Raw genomic sequence first — 19720 nt, forward strand, 5'->3', positions numbered from 1 at the left:
TTGCTTTGCATGCCTTTTCCCAAAGATGGATTCCGTATGAATTGGAATCTATCTCCTCCAAAGAACTCTAAGTTCTTCTGACTCCATCTCTAATGTTCATACTCCGCACGGATCCTCCGAGCTTCTATTTTTCATTCTTTTACTCCAATGTACCATTCTTCATACTCGACTCTACTATTAAGCTCTATCTAAAAGCTCAAATATCTTCTGTTCATTTCTGCGAGAGACTGATTTAGACATCAGAGGATCCATCACTAGGGAACCCCCTAGTGTGAGATCTTTCCTGTCTTTAGTGATTTTGCAAAATCCGACTCAAGAGATCTGTTGCTGCTAATCTCCTCGTCGGCTGTTCACCAAGAACGAACACCTGCAAAATAAAGTCTACACTGATCGAAGTTATCTCCGACAGGAACCCTCCGATGCTTAAGTCAGAGAAGGAGACTGGACAACAGTCGAATGAGAATGGAGATAGAGCTCAGCGTATCAAGATTAGCTTACCGAAATTTATTGCCTTATCCCCTTTTTATAAAATAGATCATCGTAACTGCCGGATATGGTCCCATATTTAGCGGCGTAGAATCACAGGATGGTAATCTCATAGTGGATTATTAATTCTCATGGATTACGCTGTGATATCAGTAGAGTAACCGTTGGTGACGGTTATGATATATTTGAATGAGTCGGCCGACTGTTCGTCGGGAGTCGGTTGTTGGTTAGTAACTCTGAAATACTGACGGTCGAAGTAGCTTATTGTCTGTAAAGTCCGAACATCGACCGTCTATCGATCTTGATTCGGTGAGAGGTCTTCGATTGATCAGTCGAGAGTAGCGTCGATCTACTCAGCCGACATATAGTCAGTAATCGCTTCCAGGATCGTCTATTCGTTTGGTGGGTCAGAGTTGGGTATCGGTTAGTGTGTGTCAGAGATTGGTCGATATATGAAGGTCGGTTGGTTTACTCCAACAGTTGCCCCCCCACTCTCGAGTCCAATGGTGGATCATTGCATGCGTCGTCACGTGGTTAATTACTTTGGATGAAAGGAGTTGTTGTCTGTCATGTCGAATTTTGGCTCTGACACCATCTTCGTTGGAGTACGGCCGAATAGTCATTTTGTTGCTTTCGAACCATCATATCGGCAGGAGGATTTGGTGGCAGGTGTCATATCGAAAAGGTGAGCCGGTGCCAGCAATTACATTGGAAAGACGAACCGACGTCGCAGGATTTAATTCTGGCATGTAGATTTTCACCACATGTCGAGGTGCCATTGGGTCGAAGATATTCACGCGGATAGGGATGACATGGTTCAACCTGAGGCAGGTGCATTAAACTGTCCGATCCATGATCGGCCCAGATATTGCCACGTGTCGTTGTCCGACGTGTTCTCAATCTAACCGCTTTCATATGGGCCGTCGGACATTTTCATATAAAGGAGCTGCTATCAGCCAGGTACTCATCCCTCATTTCATCCTTTCTGATGGGAGAGCTTTGTCAGAGAGCCGCTCTCAAGTGAAAACTATTTCTTGTTGTTTTCCAGAAACTTCCAAATAGTTTTGATGGGTGAGGTTCTTGCAAGGGATGGTTGGTTGGAGATTCTGACCGACGGCTCCCTGTCGGATCTAGAGATTTTTCTGTTATGTGGTCCGATTATAAGTCAGTTTCGAAAGCGAAATTATGCTTTGAGCTGACGTCAGCTTTTCGCCCCTGGTGCCGATGGTGGGGTCGACGACCCGTTACCGTGTATTCCACGTCTCCGTCTTAGCTGCATGATTAAAGTCATTTTCGTCGGTGGATGAAAATCTGAAGCTCGTCTCTAGCTTCGGTTGCCGGTCGGGCTTCAGCAAGGAGGGTGCAGTCATTGATCGCATTCTTCATGTAGAAGTGGGTCAGGCTGTTGGCATGGTTGGTCGGACAGTATGATCGGCCAACCATCTTCATAGTCTGATCCGATTCGTATCGTTCTCGAGCTGGAAGGTAAAGTTTGTTGGAGAAGCCGATTCAAAGTGAATCCGTCGATTCTTCAACGGAATGAAAGGCGGCGGCGAAGATTAGTCGGTGTATCTTTTTTTCTTTTGTAAAGAGAGTTGTAATCAGACTTCGATCCAATTTTGTACTTTCTTTTCTGATAATGAATGAAAATATTTTCCTTCAAGATATAGAATTTTTGTTTGCTGAAATGTCTGTGATGTCCGTCCGTGGAGTAATCTCCGAACGTAGATCATAGATCCAATCGTCCCATAGATTGTAAGGTCTGCTAGTCATGTAGTTTCCAACGTATTTAATTAGGATAATGATAGTAAGTCGTATATCCATTATCCGGACCTTGATCGGGTTCATACGTCGTATTATCTGATAAATAGTGACAAGCCGAATATCTCTCGACTGGTTGTAGCCGTGTCGGTATAATTTCAATCCGACCTTGATCGTTTTGATATTTTGCCTTTCTTAGTTGACACCAAGTCGACAAATTAGCCAGCCATTTGAAAAGAAAGCTGACTATGGGGGCGGCACGGCTTTTGTGGAGGAAATCTGCATGGCCGGTGCTAGCCTCCCGTTGAAGTAGATAGGTCGGTTCTGCAGGAGAATCAGGATGCAGTCTGTGGTCAGGCTGAAGGTTTCTGACTTCTTTAGAAAATCAGACCCCAAGCCGTGACATCGATGATCCGGCCTCCACAATGAGGATCGATATTTCATTAGAAGTCTGGTTTACGATTCTGAAACAAAACTGTATTTCTAAGTACGTACAAGAATCACTGATAGTACAACTTTAGATTGTCGATATTTCATATTCAGAGAATAATCAAACCTTCCAAGGTTTCAAGCCGATAGGCACCCGACATGTTTGTCTCTGATATCCTGTAAGGTCCTTCCCAGTTCGGAGATAGCTTTCCTTGATCTAGAGGTTTTGAAATTTTTGCTTTTCTCAGAACTAAGTCTCCTGATCGAAAAACTTTCGGCTTGACTTTGGTGTTATTGTACCGAGCTATCTCTTGTCGGTATGTGGCCATGCGAAGTTAAGCTTCGCATTGGAGTTCTAGTAGGAGATCCAAGTCGGCTCTTCGACACTCAAAGTTGTCCGGTTCATTGTATTGCTTAACTCTTATCGATGGTAATCTGATCTCGAGTGGGATCATCACCTTCTTTTCGTAGGCTAAGTTGAAAGGAGACTCTCCAGTCAGTATATGGAGAGTTGTTCGATACGTCCATAAGACTGGATATAGCTCTTCGATCCAAAGATCTTTAGCCTCATTCAGTCGGGTCTTTAACCCATGCAAGATTGTTCGGTTGGTCACCTCAACCTCTCTGTTTGATTACAGGTGTCCGACTGATGTAAGCTTATGTGTAATATAGAATTTCATACAGAATTCTCTAAAATTCTGATTATCGAATTATCGTCCGTTGTCGGTGATGATGGTATGCGACAGTCCGAATCTGTAGATGATGGATTTCTGGATGAAATCTTTCATTTTACGTTCGATGATTTGGGCCAGGGATTCGGCTTCTATCCACTTGGTCAAATAGTCAATTGCGACCACTATGAATTTTCTTTGGCCAGATGTCGGGGGACAGGACCGAGTATGTTGATTCCCCACCGAGCGAAAGGCTCGGGTGCGACAATGTACGTTAGCCAACTGGCGGGTTGATGCTGTACGTTGGAATACTTCTGGCATGATTCGTACCTCCGGACCAAGTCAACCGCATCCTTTTTCATAATGGGCCAATAGTAACCTTATCACAAAATCTTGTAGGCTAGGGACTTGCCCCCCAAGTGGCTTCCACAAATTTCTTCATGTACTTCTTTAAGTGCATAATCAGCATCAGTCGGTCCTAGGCACTTCAGTAAGAGAAGGGAGAATGATCTTTTGTAGAGACGATCATCCATCATCACATACTGGGAAGCTGCCCATCAGGTTCGTTTTGCTTCCACAGGGTCCTCAGGGAACTCTGTCAGACAACTACCAGATGATCGGATCCATCCAACCTGGTTCGTCTGTTAGCTGCAATACTTTTTCATTTCTGTCGATGCTCGATTGTTCAAGACACTTCACGAATGTTCGGCCCAGCGAACTGTAAGCAGTCATTGCCAATCTGAAAAATACATCAGCTCGAACATTTTCGATCCTGGGTATGTGGAAGATCTCAAAGTATCTTAAATTCGTCACGAGGTCTTTCACCTTTTGAAGGTATATTGTCATGATCGGATCTCGAGCTTTGAATTCGCCTTTGACTTGTCCCACGATCAATTGAGAGTCAGTGAAGACTTTCAGACTGTCAATCTCGAGCTCCTTAGTTATTTTCAAACCGGCTAAGAGAGCTTCGTATTCGGCTTGATTATTTGAAGCTTTAAAGTCGAACCGAAGGGCGTACTCGGTGATTACCCCTTTTGAGTTGGTGAGAATGAGGCCAGCTCCGCTGCCTTGAGCATTTGATGCTCCATCGATATGCAGCACCCAGGTCGATCTTAGGTCGGGCTCGAGGGTTGCAGCCTCTTTTGTGGTTGCATCTTCCAACTTATTGTCAGCTATTGTGCATTCTGCGATGAAGTCGGCTAGAACTTGTGTCTTCATGGATGACCGTGGTCGGTATTATATGTTGAATTCGTCTAGCTTTACCGCTCACTTCGCCGTTCATCCCGATATATCAGGATAGTACAGGATTGCTTTTAATGGTTGATCGGTAAGGACCGCAATAGAGTGTGCCTGGAAGTAAAGGCAAAGCCGTTGCGCCGATATGATCAGGGCGTAGATCATTTTCTTCACTCTTGAATATCGGACTTCGACATTGTGGAGCACTTTGCTGGTATAGTAGACGGATCGGTGAATTCGATTTTCATCTTTTCGAATGAGTACCGAGCTAACCATCTCAGTCGATGTCGTCAAGTAGAGATATAGTATTTCTCTGACTTTTGATTTTATGAGTAAAGGTGGAGAAGCCAGGTACTTCTTTAGGTCTTCGAAAGCTTGTCGGCATTCACCTGACCAGGAGAAGTTTTTCGTTTGCCTCAAAGTCTTGAAGAATGGTAGACACCTTTCAGCTAACCTAGAGATAAATCGATTGAGTGCGGCGATTCTGCCATTCAGTTGTTGCACCTCCTTCTTTGTATTCGGATGCTTCATGTTGATGATAGCTTTTATTTTTTTTAAGATTGGCTTCGATCTTTCGTTGTAAAATAAAGAAACCAAAAAATTTTTTCGAAGTCACTCCGAACGCATATTTGATCAGATTTAACCTCATTTGGTGTCGTCGGAGCGTGTTGAAAACTTCTTCCAAATCTCGAATATGGTTCGAAGTCTGAGTGCTTTTCACCAGTATGTCGTCCATGTACACTTTCATGTTTCGTCTGATCTGTGCTTTGAAGATTTTGTTGACGAGTTGTTGATAGATGGCTCTGATATTTTTTAGACCGAAAGGTATTACTTTGTAGCAGTATAAGCCCTTGTCAGTCATGAAAGTCGTGTGTTCCTCGTCCTCTAGTGCCATGCAGACTTGATTATATCCAGCAAAGGCATCCATGAAGCTCAGTAGTCGATAATCCGATGTTGCGTCTACCAACTGATCGATCTTTGACAGTGGAAAGCTGTCTTTCGAACAGGCTCGATTCAGGTCAGTGTAGTTGATGCAGATCTTTCATTTTTCGTTGGCCTTTTTCACCATGACTACGTTGGCAAGCCAGTCCGGATATGTGGCTTTTCTGATGAATCCTACTATGAGTAGGTTGTCGACTTCCTCATCAATGACTTTCTGTCTTTCTAGAGCAAATGACTGCTTTTTCTGTCTCACCGGCTTGACGTTTGGACTGATATTGAGCCGATGGGTCATTATTTTTGGAGGAATGCCGGGCATGTCCATGGCCGACCAAGCAAAGATGTCGGCATTGACTTTAAGCAATTTGATTAGTCGTTATCACTCTGAGTCGGACAATTGTGATCCGATTCGGATTGTTTGCTCGGGATTTTCTGTTATCGGAATGGAAGTTAATTATTCGGCTGGCTCACCCCTTTCTTGATTCTCTCTTTGGTCTAATTTGTCGACCGACAGGGAGTCCTCAGGTTTATTATTCTGGACGGAGATTGTGAAACAACGTCGGATGAGTTGTTGATCTCCGTGTATTTCTCTGACGTCATTTTTGGTCGAAAATTGGACCAACAGGTGGTATGTCGAGACTATCATTCTCAGGGCATTTAGTCTGGGTCTTTCGAATATGACGTTGTAGGCCAAGGATACTCGGACGATCGTAAAGGTTATGAAGACGGTGCTTTGTTGTAGTTCAATCCCAGTAGTTAGGGGGAGGATGATTTTTTCTTCCACTGTGACCACATCTCCAATGAAGCCGACTAACGGTGTCGAGATTTTTCTAAGTTAATTAATCGACAATTTTATTCAGAAGAAGGTCGAGTAAAATAGAACGTCAGTTGAGCTTTTATTATCAATAAGTATCTTTTTTACATCATAATTCACTATTGTTGCTGAAACAATAACAGCGCCATCGTGGGGAGTTTGAATTCTCCGAGCATCTTCCTCCAAGAAGGTTATTACATCATGGAGTCTTAGATGCTTCATTGACTCCTCGTCGGGAGTTGCCCCCCAATCCAGCCGTCTGGTGATCATGTTGATGACTTTCACAGTCGGTTAGTTATTCATAGCTTCCTCAGTCATTTGGGATCGTCGATCGAGAGAGGGTTGAGTCGGCGACTCCCTCCTATATTTTTCGAGGTAGCCACATCGTATTAGGGATTCTATTTTATTTTTGAGTTGGATGCATTTTTTGGTGTCGTGATCGTGGTCTTGGTGGAACCGACAATACTTTCTATGATCACGGTTCCTCACTTTCATCGGTGGAGGGTGTCGTAGATATTCCGCCCCTTCGATCTCCATGAGGATCGTACACAAAGAGCAGAGAGAGGGGTATAGAAATTATACTTGTTATGTATCAGCCTCGAACTTCATCGTCGGGGTGAGGCTTGCTTGTTGGATGGGGGTCTACTTGTTTCGACCGGAGCCCCACTCTTCTTCTGCTTTTTTTTTTTCTGATCTTTATTTTTTACCTGGCACCGGTCAGAAGCTCCTTCGTCCGCGTGCATGTATTTGTACGCACGTTTTAAGAGTTCAGTATACGTCCGAGGGAGAATTTTATCCAGTGAATTCGTGAATCGGGACCCCCTTAGATCTCTTTTCATGGCCAATATGGCCATGTCTTCATTGAGGTCTCTGACCTCAAACGTGGCCACATTGAATCAGACCATGAAATCTCAAAGTATTTTAGTCTCTCCTTGTTTGATCGAAAAGAGACTATGCGAGGTTCATGGCGGCCTCCGGCTGGTGCTAAAATGGGCCATGAAGAAATGTTCCAGCTGCTCGAAGGAGTGGATACTTTTCGATCGAAGTCCAGAGTACCAGGCCCGAGCAGCTTTCCGAAGTGTGGCCGGAAAGCCAATGCACAGGAGGGAATCAGTTGCTCCCTAGATTGTCATGAGAGCCTTATAACTCTCGAGGTGATCGATTGGGTCGGTGGAACCATCATAGGACTCCACATGCGGCATCTTAAATCGAGTCGGGATCGATTCGTTCAAAATAAGTTGGAAGAGAGGCTGGACGATATGAAAATCGAAGTCGTTTGACGATTTCTGACCGTCTGTCTGGAGCTGGACGAGTCGGTGGTCGATTTCCTCGAACTTACGTTCGTAGTCTTCAAACCGTCGGTGATGGGAGACTCTGGGGGTTGATCCTCCTGACGAATTAGAGACAGACGGTATTTGCGGTCGCTTCCCCTTCCTTGCTCGATCTAACTGAAAAGGAGAAGGGCACCGTGAATGGTGGGTGGCGCATCGAGATTGCTGTGAGTGCCGCTGCTCATCCTGTTGAGAGAGCCGAGATCGCCGCTCTGGTGGAGGAGACGGAGATCATCACGAATGACGGCGGCTATGCTTGGAAGGCGCTGAATGCGCCGCCGGTTGCTCCACCGGTGATTATGGTGGTTGGGTTTGCTATTGTTGGAGGCTTTTGACTGCCTCCGCGAGGACGTTCATTTGTTGCACGATCGCAGCAATCTGAGTGTTCGTGGTAGTCATGGAATGTAGAGAATTGAGCTCTGCTATCGAAGGCAGGGGAGGGGCCTCTTCCTGACGGGAAGAGTGTCTCGCCGAGCCGGTCATCGTTGATCGTTGAGTTCTGGTTCTCATCATTGTGAGTTTCCTTCTTGCCGCTGTTTCCCCCTTTCCTAGCGTGTCAATCTGTTGATGCTAATCCCCTCATTGCCTGTTCACCGAGAACGAGCACCTGCAAAATGAACTCCGCACTGACCGAAGTTGTCTCTGGCGAGGATCCTCCGATGCTTAAGTCAGAGAAGGAGACTGGACAATAGTCGAATGAGAACGGAGATAGAGCTCAGCGTATCAAGATTAGCTTACCGAAATTTGTTGCCTTATCCTCTTTTTATAGAGTAGATCGTCGTAACTGCCGGATATAGTCCCGTATTTAGCGGCGTAGAATCACGGGATGGTAATCTCGTAATAGATTATTAATCTCCATGGATTACGCCACGATATCAGTAGAGTAACCGTTCGTGACGGTTATGATATATTTAAATGAGTCGGCCGACTGTTCGTCGGGAGTCGGTTAGTAACTCTGAAATACCGACGGCCGAAGTAACTTATTATCTGTAGAGTCCGAACATCGGCCGACTGCTGATTTTGATTCGATGAGGGGTGTTCGGTTGTCGGTCGAGAGTAGCGTCGGTCTGTTCAGCCGACATATAGTCGGTAATCGCTTCTAGGATCGTCTATTCGTTTCGTGGGTCAGAGTCGGACGTCGGTTGGTGTGTGCTGGAAATCAGTCAGTTTATGGAGGTCAGTTGGTTTACTCCAACAAGATCGATTAAGGATCTAATACCAGCATTCGACTCGAAGGTTTCGACTAGTTGTCCTACGATCGTTCTTCTTTCCTCCTATTCCAGCTCTGCGGCCTTAGCTAGCTCAACCCAGCGACAACAGGATGCTTTCAAGGAGAAATTAAGAGAATTGGGACATGAGTTCTATTTGACATTCACAAAGGCGGCCATGCAATGTAGATGTTTAGAGTGGAAAAATTTAGATCAAGCAGGGACTTGAGATAACCAGGCAAGCTGGGAGACTCATGCATGTTACCATAGATTGTTGCAGAAGATTTAGCTTTTGTTCCCATGCGTTCTGTTTTATTCTCACAAGTATCAACAGCAGCCATGTTCCTGAAGGCACCATGAACCTGTAACCGGCGACGATGAGCAAACAGCCAGGACCGCCCGACAAGCATGAGCAGACAAATGAGGGAAAATATGCACAGGATGATAAACTAACCCCGTAGTTCTTTTTCCAATTTTTTTTTTTAATTTTTTGAAAGGCAGCACGTCAAACATATATTATGTTTGTAATTATTTTGCTCAATCTAGTTTTAGGCATCCATTGTGCAATGAGAAAATAAACTGGCTAGGCCTCGGTATATTAAATATATATTAATAGAATATCTAAGAAATAAGTTAACGCTTGCTTTTGTTTGACTATAAATTCTTATCCCTGTCTGGAATAGCTAATTGTATTGTTCGTTTGCACTATAAAATAAATTTGCTTTTCGGCATGAAGTAGATAGATAACATTTTTTTACCCTCGTCATCTATCACTTATCTATGTATATATCTAGTTATTTTGATCAGATAAATAATCAAGCGACTAATAAGTGCACTAATTATATGGACATAGAAACATGAAACTAATCATGATTCTGAAAAATGATGATTACTGCATCACAATCCCAAATAAAATTAGTGATGTGTTCCCTTAATAAGGTGGGTAAATGATATATATGCCCACCTTTGTTGCTTGTCCTTTTCCAGATTTAAGATAAAATTTTGGAGGGGGAGGGGGTGAGGGACTCGAGAGATATTAAGGGAGAATAGGAAACCAGGATAACATGTAGGGAAGGCTAGTTTATCCATTATAGAACATAGGACTAGCATACACTGAATTATTTATGATAGGCATAGTCTATAAGTATCATACATTGTATTGTTTTGTCTATCATAATAAGGAGCTTTGAGTTGCATAACTAATCCTCATTTACATTAGGCTTTCTTAAGATCGTTTGGAAGTCACAAGTTCTATGCCAGACCGTACCCCTACTTTATATCCCAACCGGGTGCGGCCTTAAGAGTACAAAGCATGCCGCTTTGACGCTGGTAGTTTTTAAGCACTGTAGATGGGAAAATAGGTTTGATGCATGAATGGCTAATATCATACGTGATATCATATTAATTATTCATATGCATGAATATCTGCACTCTTTTGTTCTTTCAACAAGTTTTTTTTATTTTAATAATTTTTATTATTAATAAAAAAATTCCTACGTTTCGGTACTCTCCTAGTGAGCAGCACACTTCTGATTCAGCTGGTCTTCCTGTATGTTCCATAAATTCACAAATAAATGTTAGTTCCGTTGTTTGGCATGTCTCTTCCAAGTTTTTTCTCCTCTTATGCATTGCTTAAAAAATATGACCCATAAATCCCATTTTAATCTATTTCACTATTTCTCGTTATAGTTGATCTTTTGATTGATTAAATTCCCTTCCACTGTAGTTCCAAGTCTCGCTCTAAGGGGATAGAAGACCACAGCCATCCTTATACTCTTTTTACGTGCATTGGACGTCCAAATATCTCATGGTCAATAGAAACTCTATGCATTGGTCGTTGAGTATCACAATAAGGTTGTGTTACAGATTTTTCCCTCAAAATGATAGAAGGTGCAAGTAAATGCACTCTCCGGCAGCACACCAATCTTTTTTTTTTTTTTTTTCTTTTGATAAAAATGATCATTTATATAATTCTTATATGAACATATCTAGAAATATCAAAAAATAAAAAATTCTTAAGTGATCTAGTGATCATACTCATATCAATCTATAGCAATGGTCTAGAGTAATCTGCGATAGAAACAATCACCTGGTCAGCTGTCATGTTCACCTCCTAAAAGATATATCTGATAGAAAAATATATACAGCTGAATAGTAAGGTCGTTATGTAGAAGGAGATTGGCAATGCAATTTTGAACATATCTCTGGATCTAAACAATCATCATGATCGAGTTATACTCAATAAATGGAAGGTGCACACCAATCCTTTTCGCTTCTTTTATTTTTCAAGTTACTAGAAAAATTCTAGGAAATATATACATAAAAAAGGAATAGGCTCATGTGCCCCTAGAAAATGCACAATAAATCCATTTCTTCTCGAATAAAAGATAGATAAAAGAAGTTAGGAAGCCTGCACGCTTGGTACAAGCGGCAAGGGGAGCATGATAAGGACACCACTTTATGGAGAAATCATACCCTGCAAAATATGCACTATATATGGCCATCGTTCGTTTACGTGGATTCTATTAATCGCTCATTTTTGTACCAGTGCGGCAAGGTGAATGCTTGATAAATGGAGCTAATGGAAATAGGTTGTTGTGAACGACGGTATACAGCCACGTGGTGTTTATATAATTTCTTCAGTTTAAGGACCCACAAACTATGTACATGTATGAATCTGCCTACAACCAGAGGAGAAATTCTTTGCGCACCATCTGCAGTATAAAAAATTTGACGTAAAATATGTTACTTTATTCTATTAGATCACATAATTATTTTTTATAATATATATTTAATATCTATAATTTTATTTTTTAATTTAAAATTTTGAATGATAAAAATATTTTTTTATTTTAAAAAATTATAACATCACGTGCTAACATTATAGCATTCTGTATTGAAATTATGATTTTTTACATAAGATATCATAATTTTTTTCATATAATATCAGAGAAGAATATTTTCGTCAATGATATTTTTTTAATGATGAAAGCATCCTTCTCTCTTTATAATATTTAATAGAAAAATTATGATATTTTTTAGAAAAAATTATAATTTTAATACAGAATATTATAATATCAGTATAGAATATCATAATTTTTTAAAAATATATATATTTTTATCATTCAAAATTTAAAATAAATAAATAAAATTATAAATATTTAATATATATTAAATATATATTAAAAAATAATAATTATATAATTTAATAAAATAAAATAATGTGTCTTGTATCAGATTTTCTGCACCGCGGTGGTGCGCAAAAAATTTCGCATAGCTGGAGATGGGTTCAGGTCTACTTGTTTACCCTCCCCCGGCCGCAAAGCAAACTAAGCTCCTACCCAATATCATCGGGTCGACCCATTCCATATGGTTCTCAGGGGACCCACCGTTGAAAAGTGCTCTGCCGCATACCATACGATACAATAAAAGTGTTCTTCCCACCGTCCCGTGGGTGGTTGGCAGGGCCCATCTTCCGCTTAACTTTCCGGGGTCTCCTGCACTCATAAATTTAATGCATGGCATGACATGACAACTTTTGATGATGGGAACGGAACCTACGTTCCTTTTAATAAACTTCAAGAGCAGGCATCACCTTCACGTGGAAACTTATGCAGAGCGCTTTTTCAAAAATAACCAATTTGTTTTTATTTATGTATATGTGAAAATTTTTATAAAAATTTAGCTATCGTTTGAAATTTTTGAATACATGTACCCCTGGACATATGGAAGATGTTGCCAAGGTGACCCATCGAATGAACTTCTCTTTTTGGGGGTGCACCCAAGCCGAACTAATAAAACCACATTAGATATGGATCCAAAGCTATCGACTCGACTATTTTTATGGATAAAATCCGTAACGGACATTCATGATTAATAATTTTGATATAAAAATTAGCTAGTGGAGTTTTCCTACTCATTAAATGATCAAAATATGATCGAATAATCTAAAAAATCAAACCTAACAAATCTATAGGTTTCGATAACAACCGACGAATTCAACCTCCATATAAAATAAATACGAAGGAGACTCTAAAATAAGCAAGCTAGACAGAGGAGAGAATCAAGAGAGGAGTATTTTGCTCTCCTGCAAACTCTCTTCTCTTTTTTCTCTCTACTGTTCTAAAAATTTTGACTAACTTAAACATCGAAGGATCCTTTGTCAAAATACTCTCGATGGATGTGAATTTTCATTATAGATTTTCTCTGATATCTCAGATTTCGAATGGCACCCAATTTCAGCCACATTAATATCCTTCCAAAATCTTACAGTAATAGAAGATGATTCGATGGTTGTTATCAAATAAATTTCATATCTACATAAAAATAGTTCAATTCTACATAATGTTTGGAGCATTCGTCCTCTTCTTATTGATACTAAGCTATACCTTTCATCTTTCAATTTTTTTACCACCATCCATGCATCCAAAGAAGCAAATCAGCCAGCTGATGCTCTGTAGGACTTGAGGAAGGTTATGATTTCACCTTTATTGCCACGCTGCTGCATCGAATATGAATTATGGTTTGAGTGGATAGAATCAAAATTCAATTTCATCGTCATCAGTTTCTCTCTCTCTCTCTCTCTCTCTCTCTCTGTGTCTCTTTTGGATCTTTGGCCCCTTTTTAACCCAAAAAAAAAAACACACACACAAAAGTGCACATTTAACTCAGCTTGAACATATAGTCCAATGCAATCCATGAGGGCCAGGGATGAAAGAAACCTATTTTTAGAAAAAATTAAAATTAAAATTAAATTTATTTTATTTTATTCTTATCTTTTGTGCTATAGATATATTTTAGATACCCATCGGAGCAAACTTCTTAGAAGTTGATGTGAGGAAGTTAATTTCTATTTCTCAGGAAGCAAATTTGGCCGGTTTAATGATCCTGAGATTTCCGTGTAATTTTTTAAATCTATATCAATTTGTTTGTTGTTGGTCTATCAGATTGCAAGTGATATGAATCTACAGACAGGGATGTGATCTAGAGATATTAGAGCTCATGACTAATAAAATGTTCTTTTGCTATTTGCAAAGGAGTACCACTTCCCATTTCGAAACCATTTAAGATTTTTGTTTCTCTAAATGCTCCAGACCAAATAAGTTGGCAGAACTCTTGTTGTTTCTCATTTAGATCTTCGGTGGGCCACAGGGGAACCTGATACCACTCTCTGAATTCTAATATTCCTCACCAAACACAATTCTGTCAAAAAGAGCACCTATAAGTCTGCGAATCCATAGCAGAGAAACAAAGTTTTCAATGTTCCTGTGGAATCTCTGCAGGACAAGGACAGCATCAAAACAAAGTTCTCGTACATGATTTGTCTTCTCAAAGAGCCATATCGAGGAGGACAAACTGAACATTATTTCCTGGGAAATTGATGAGTCATCCATTTTTTCAGCTATAAACTATAACCTTCATATGAACACGCAAGTCCAATGTAATGTCCCAGAATAAAGTTATGTTTTCATGAACCAGTTAGGCTACCAACAATTTATATTCCCCCTGCTTCAGAAGAGGTGGATTATGGGAAAGTTGAAATAACCAGCTCTTACACAAAAAGATTCTTAGTTGAAGTAACACCACCTATAGATCCTCGCTTGGGGAACCACAAAAGCTAAAAATCCTGCTACATCATCCCTTTAGTTATCGGGCGAACAGTTGTGTTAAGAATCGGAAACTTGGTACTGATGTAACCAAGAGGTGAAAGTGACCATCTCACCCTGTTGGAGATGATTGGAGTGGGTGAGATCTAGCATGTCATTTGAAAACTTACCAGGATCCAAAATTCTCTGCAGTGTATAGTTCTCTCTCTCTCTCTCTCTCTCTCTTTTTCTTTCTTTTGATAACTACAGTGCATAGTTTATACCATAGATTATTATTGTCCAACATTTGATGGCCACCATCACGTGATAGACAACTATCAATAGTGATACATTGTGTATAATATGAAAAATAGTTTTATTTAATAGCTGTCTGCCTTTTAATGATGGTTACACAGCACTGCATGATGTACACTGTGTGATGCAAATCAGAAAATCAGAATCTAATATATATATATATATGAAAATGGAAATTTAGAGAAAATGGATTATCAATTTAATCTATTCACATAAGCATAAAATTATTAAACATGAATGCCATCTGGATCAAAATAAATCTTAATATGCCACGTAAAAATTATAGAGAGAGAGTATGTAAAAAGCATTATGTTATTAAAGTATTGAAAGAAAGTACCTATTAAAAATAGAAAGAGAGAATGAAAAGTATTATGTTATTAAAATACTCAATTGAAAGCATCTTAAAAGCACTGTCTAGAGAGAGAGAAAGTAAAAAGTATTGTATTGTGGCCCATAAAATTTACAATTATACTCTTGCAATTAAAGCTCACTTATATGAATTAAATTAGAGTTCAGTAAATTATTGATGATTGTTCATCATTCATTCTACTACTATTATATGTAATTGAGAATATGGATTGACACCATGAATTTGAATAAACAGATAAATAAATTATTTTTTTATCATGACTTTAGCTAAGCATTGTATTGTGGCCCATAAAACTAACAATTACATTATTGCAATTTAAATTCATTCATCTGAATTAAATTAGAGTTCAGCAAATTATTGATAATTTTTTATCATTCATTCCACTACCATTGTATTTAGCCGAAAATTTAAATTGACAGCAGGAATTTAGATAAATAGATATATAAGCTGTTATTTTACTATGGGTTTATCGCTTCAAATTTCATGAATTTATTGTTTACAATGATTGAATATTGTTTAGAAGAAGTTTCTTGATCATTGATGCTATATAATATTTATCAATTTTAATTTTATAATTATTTTTTACTTATTTATCAAGAAATAAATAATTAATTTTATAAAATAATAAATTATGCGATCTAGAACTAGCACCCAATGTGCGAGTACGAAACTAATATTAGAATATTTTGCTAGAGAAATATAGGATATCAAATAGCCTCTCAAGTCCAGTTATAAATTCTATGTTATAAGATTTCACTATCTATCAAATAAAAATATATTTTAGCATGTAAATATTTATTTTAAAAGCATTATTGTATTTGAGTGGATAGTGTAAATAATAGTATTATCGTGGAAAATATCTTCTCCAAAAGGGCCAAAAAAATGTATCGCCACAAGAAAACAAGTCCATCTAATCCCTGCCACAACGAACAAGTCCATCGAATCTTCGCCAAGAAACAAGTGTATCTAATGCTCACCACGCTAAACAAGTGTATCTAATATTTACCAGTAAAAAAAAAAAAATAAACGTATCTAATCCCTCTCCACGCGGAGCAAATCTAGAATCCGAAGGGCATCGTAAAACGCGGCGAAACAAAGAGACGTCGATTCGAAAACGTAGAATCCCAACCGTCCGTCCCGCCGGTACCTATTTCGAATTTCGAACTCCCCCTCCCCCAGACCCCTTGATTTAAATCCTTTCTCCCCCTCCTCATGACACTAACCTTCCTTAACCCTAGTTTCCCCTAATGTAGTGTTCGCGATGGCCCGAAAGAAGGCCTCTCTGGCGCCAGCGCCGGCGGTGGCGGTGGCGGAGAAGGAGGAGTCGCACTCACCGCCACGAGATGCCTCACCGGACAAGATGGAGAGCCTTAAGACTCTCAACCACCTCCTTGTTAAGGAGACGGTGGAGCTGCGGCAGCAGGTGGCCCACCTCCGGTCCCGCCTCGATGGCCTCTCCGACGACCACGCCTTCGTCGCCGGCGTCGAGCGCGACGTCAGCCTCCTCATCCTCTCCTCCGGCCTCGCCGAGCGGGAGGCCGCAGTGCGGCGGGTGGAGGCCGACCTCCGATCGCTGGCGGGGGCGGAGGAGCGGGTGAGGTCGCTGCAGGCGATGGTGAATTCGATGGAGGAAGAGCTGAGGGGCAGCGGGGAGAGATTGGAGATGGTGGCTGGAGAGAGGGATGAGATGAAGAAGGCTCTGGATCTTGCCCTATCGGAAAAAGATTCGAACTTGATGGATCTTGATCGAAAGGAGAAGGACCTGAGGGTTCTGGAAGCCAATGTCAGGGACCTGGAGATTGGTATAGCTGAAGCCGGAGCAAATCTTGGGAAGTTAGAGTTTGAGCGCAATGATCTTGTGGAACAGGGGAAGAAGAGGGAAGAAACCATCCATTCTCTTCTCCAGGAGAAGGCTTCCATGGAAACCAGCCTCGACGAATATCGGCAGTTGGTAGAATGTGTTGAAGAAGTGATCAAGATTAAGCAAGAAGAGGTAGAGATGGTGAAGGCCAAGGAAGAGGCGATTGCTGCAAAGGTATCTGCTTTGGAAGCAGAGCGTCAAAGCGTTGTTGAGAACCATCAAATATTGGAGGCTGAGGTTGGTGGTTTGAAGGCTGCTATTTATTCAATGAAGATAGGAGAAGAAGGGTTGCGGAATGAAATTGCCGAGATGGAAAAGAAGAATGTTGAGGTCACAGAGGAGCTGCTTTCTGAAGTTTCCAAGAAGGAGGCTGTTGTTGCAAAAGTATCGACTTTAGAATCAGAGCTTCGGAGGCTTTCGGATAACAATTATAGGCTGGAAGCTGAGCTCAATAACTCTAAATCTGCTGCTGAATTGCTGAAGGAGGAGGAGGAAGGGTTGCGGTCTCAAGTTGTGGAGACGGAGAAGAGGAATGAAAAGGTTACAGAGGAGCTCGAGAGGCTTCAGGCAGAGTTGGATGCTGTGGAGAAGGAGAAGGTAGGAATTCTGCTTGACTATGAGGAACAGATGATGGCGTATGTGAAGGAGCTGGATGGTCTGAGGACCAGGATGGGGGAGATTGAAAGGGAGAAGGATGCAATTGAGGGAATGAGGGCTGTCCAGCAGTCTGAAATCGATACTCTGCAGAAAGAGTTGCAGCAGTTCCGATTAACTGTTCGTGAGTTGCAAGTTCTGTGCAATGACTCCACCAACACAAACACCCAATTGCAGGCTGAGAGGGATTCTATTTGGAGAGACCTCGATGTTCAGAAGGTGGAAGAAGGATGCCTGAGAGTGCAAATTGAGGAGTTGCAGAAGAGGAACAATGAGTCTGAAGAGGAGATGCAGCAGCTTCGGAGAGCACTCGGTGACTTTGCTCACAAGGAGGAGGAATGGAAGGTGCAATCTGATGTCCTGAAGGGAGAAAAAGCTTCAATTGAGAAGAAACTGATAACTGCTCGGCAGAGTCTTGAGGATATGGACAGAAAGTTCCGAGCTGCCTGTACGAACTCTCAGAGGGCTCTTTCCCTTCTGAAGGATACCACAGAAATGATGCATGGATTAGTTGAAGGAAAAAAGAATAATGCCGAGCGGAGTATTGGTAATGAGGAAGAGAAGGATGAGGAGATGGAGCCATTTGTGAAAGAGTTGGAGGCCATCAAGATGGCCTTTAAGGGTAGGGTGGGGAAGATTGAGGACATGAGCAGGGAGCTTAAGGTCTTGCAGGATGAAGTGGCCAAGGCTCAGAAGAAGGGAGGACTGCAGAGATGGCTGTATCCTGCTACAACCACCGTTCTTGCTGCCATCTCCTTTGCCTATGCGGCCAGGGGACGTTAACCTTTTGATATCAGTTCAAGCTCTTGCAGTTTTGGTACCAAATTTTGTTTTGCATGTTTTGTTGATACCACAACTCGTAATCAAAGTTGGGTTGCTTTGAGTTGGTGATTATCTATCAGTCTGATGTAAAACCTAATATTTTGATCTGCAATGAGCCGAGTTTCTATCCAATTTTCTCTATGATGCCCTGTTATATGTTTTTATAGAGGTGAAGACCTCTTCCACCAGTGAATATTTGGATCCATCACGTTTCTTGCATTGATCAGTACTTTATAGCCGGATATGTACGGCGAAGATTTGAGGAGCCTTCTACAAGGAGATGTACTTTATGTTGCAGGTTGTAGGAAAAGAAAAGAAATATTTAAATTAACATAGATCAAGGTTGTGAGAAAGGATATAGAGAAATTTGGAAAAACATCAGAGATGGCTCTAAATAGGAGGATCCATAATGCTGACCGCAAGTAATAGGGAAATGGCTACAGGATTGTGATGGTGATCATGATCGATACAACACTCTTCATTTTCTAGATTGTAATTCTCCTATTTGAGAGCTCACTGGCAAGCAATTGTTCTTTCTCTAGGGGTAGAAATGACCCAAGTTGGATGTCTTCTTTTAAGTACCGTGTGATGCCCTTCCCTACTAGGCTAGTGAAGTTTATGAACAACTCTCTTGTTTCTGAATTTTTTTTGTTTCAGATTTGTGCGCACTTCAATCTTATGTGGAGATTAGAGACAGATGATAATGTTCTGAGCCCATCTTAGAATCTAGGATCAGCACTGCAGCATCTCTATAGTTTCCACTGGCAGCAGTCTAATTCCTCGACGCACCTTGCTTAAGATAAACTAAGCTCGTCCTGAGTCAAAAACCTTGTGCAATGCTTCCTTTACCACCTTGTCGTTCTCTAGCCCAGAAAAGTTGGATAAAGACAATTTCTAACTGAAAAGGTGATGAGATACCTTGGGAATATTACAATCTCGGTGGAGGTATGTCCTGAAAAAGCAGGACCATCACAGAGTTCTTTCACCCTTTAATTTGCACTGCTTCATCCCATTAATTTGGTATTCTGACCGCCCATTGCAAAGGGTAATGTGGTAGACCCCACCGAGGTGCGATCCAGAAGTCACAGAGCTTTCCAGTCGGTCTTTTATGAGTTTGAGGGAGTTGCCTTAGTAGATTGGAAAACAGAGAGCAAACGATCCTTGGAAGGAAGGCCAAGTTAGCTGTGCAATGATGGACCATCGTTATGGATTCTGGTATACCATTCAAATTCCTTAAA

The 19720-nt window shown here is 41.0% G+C and overlaps 2 protein-coding genes across 2 annotated transcripts; one reads left to right on the top strand and one right to left on the bottom strand.

Moving 5' to 3' along the window:
* Positions 1-3953: 3953 nt before the first annotated feature.
* On the bottom strand, positions 3954-4565 carry LOC140857440 (uncharacterized). Its single transcript, XM_073256281.1, has one exon. The coding sequence runs from the start codon at positions 4563-4565 to the stop codon at positions 3954-3956; it is 612 nt and encodes a 203-aa protein (XP_073112382.1).
* An 11802-nt stretch (positions 4566-16367) lies between these two features.
* LOC105039787 (uncharacterized) lies at positions 16368-18614 on the top strand. The gene has a single exon (XM_010916054.4). It carries the CDS (start codon positions 16407-16409, stop codon positions 18441-18443), a length of 2037 nt encoding a protein of 678 aa, XP_010914356.1. The 5' UTR covers positions 16368-16406; the 3' UTR covers positions 18444-18614.
* The last annotated feature ends 1106 nt before the right edge of the window (positions 18615-19720 follow it).

This window comes from Elaeis guineensis, chromosome 1, assembly GCF_000442705.2.
Source record: "Elaeis guineensis isolate ETL-2024a chromosome 1, EG11, whole genome shotgun sequence".
In the NCBI taxonomy this organism is placed as follows: Eukaryota; Viridiplantae; Streptophyta; class Magnoliopsida; order Arecales; family Arecaceae; genus Elaeis; species Elaeis guineensis.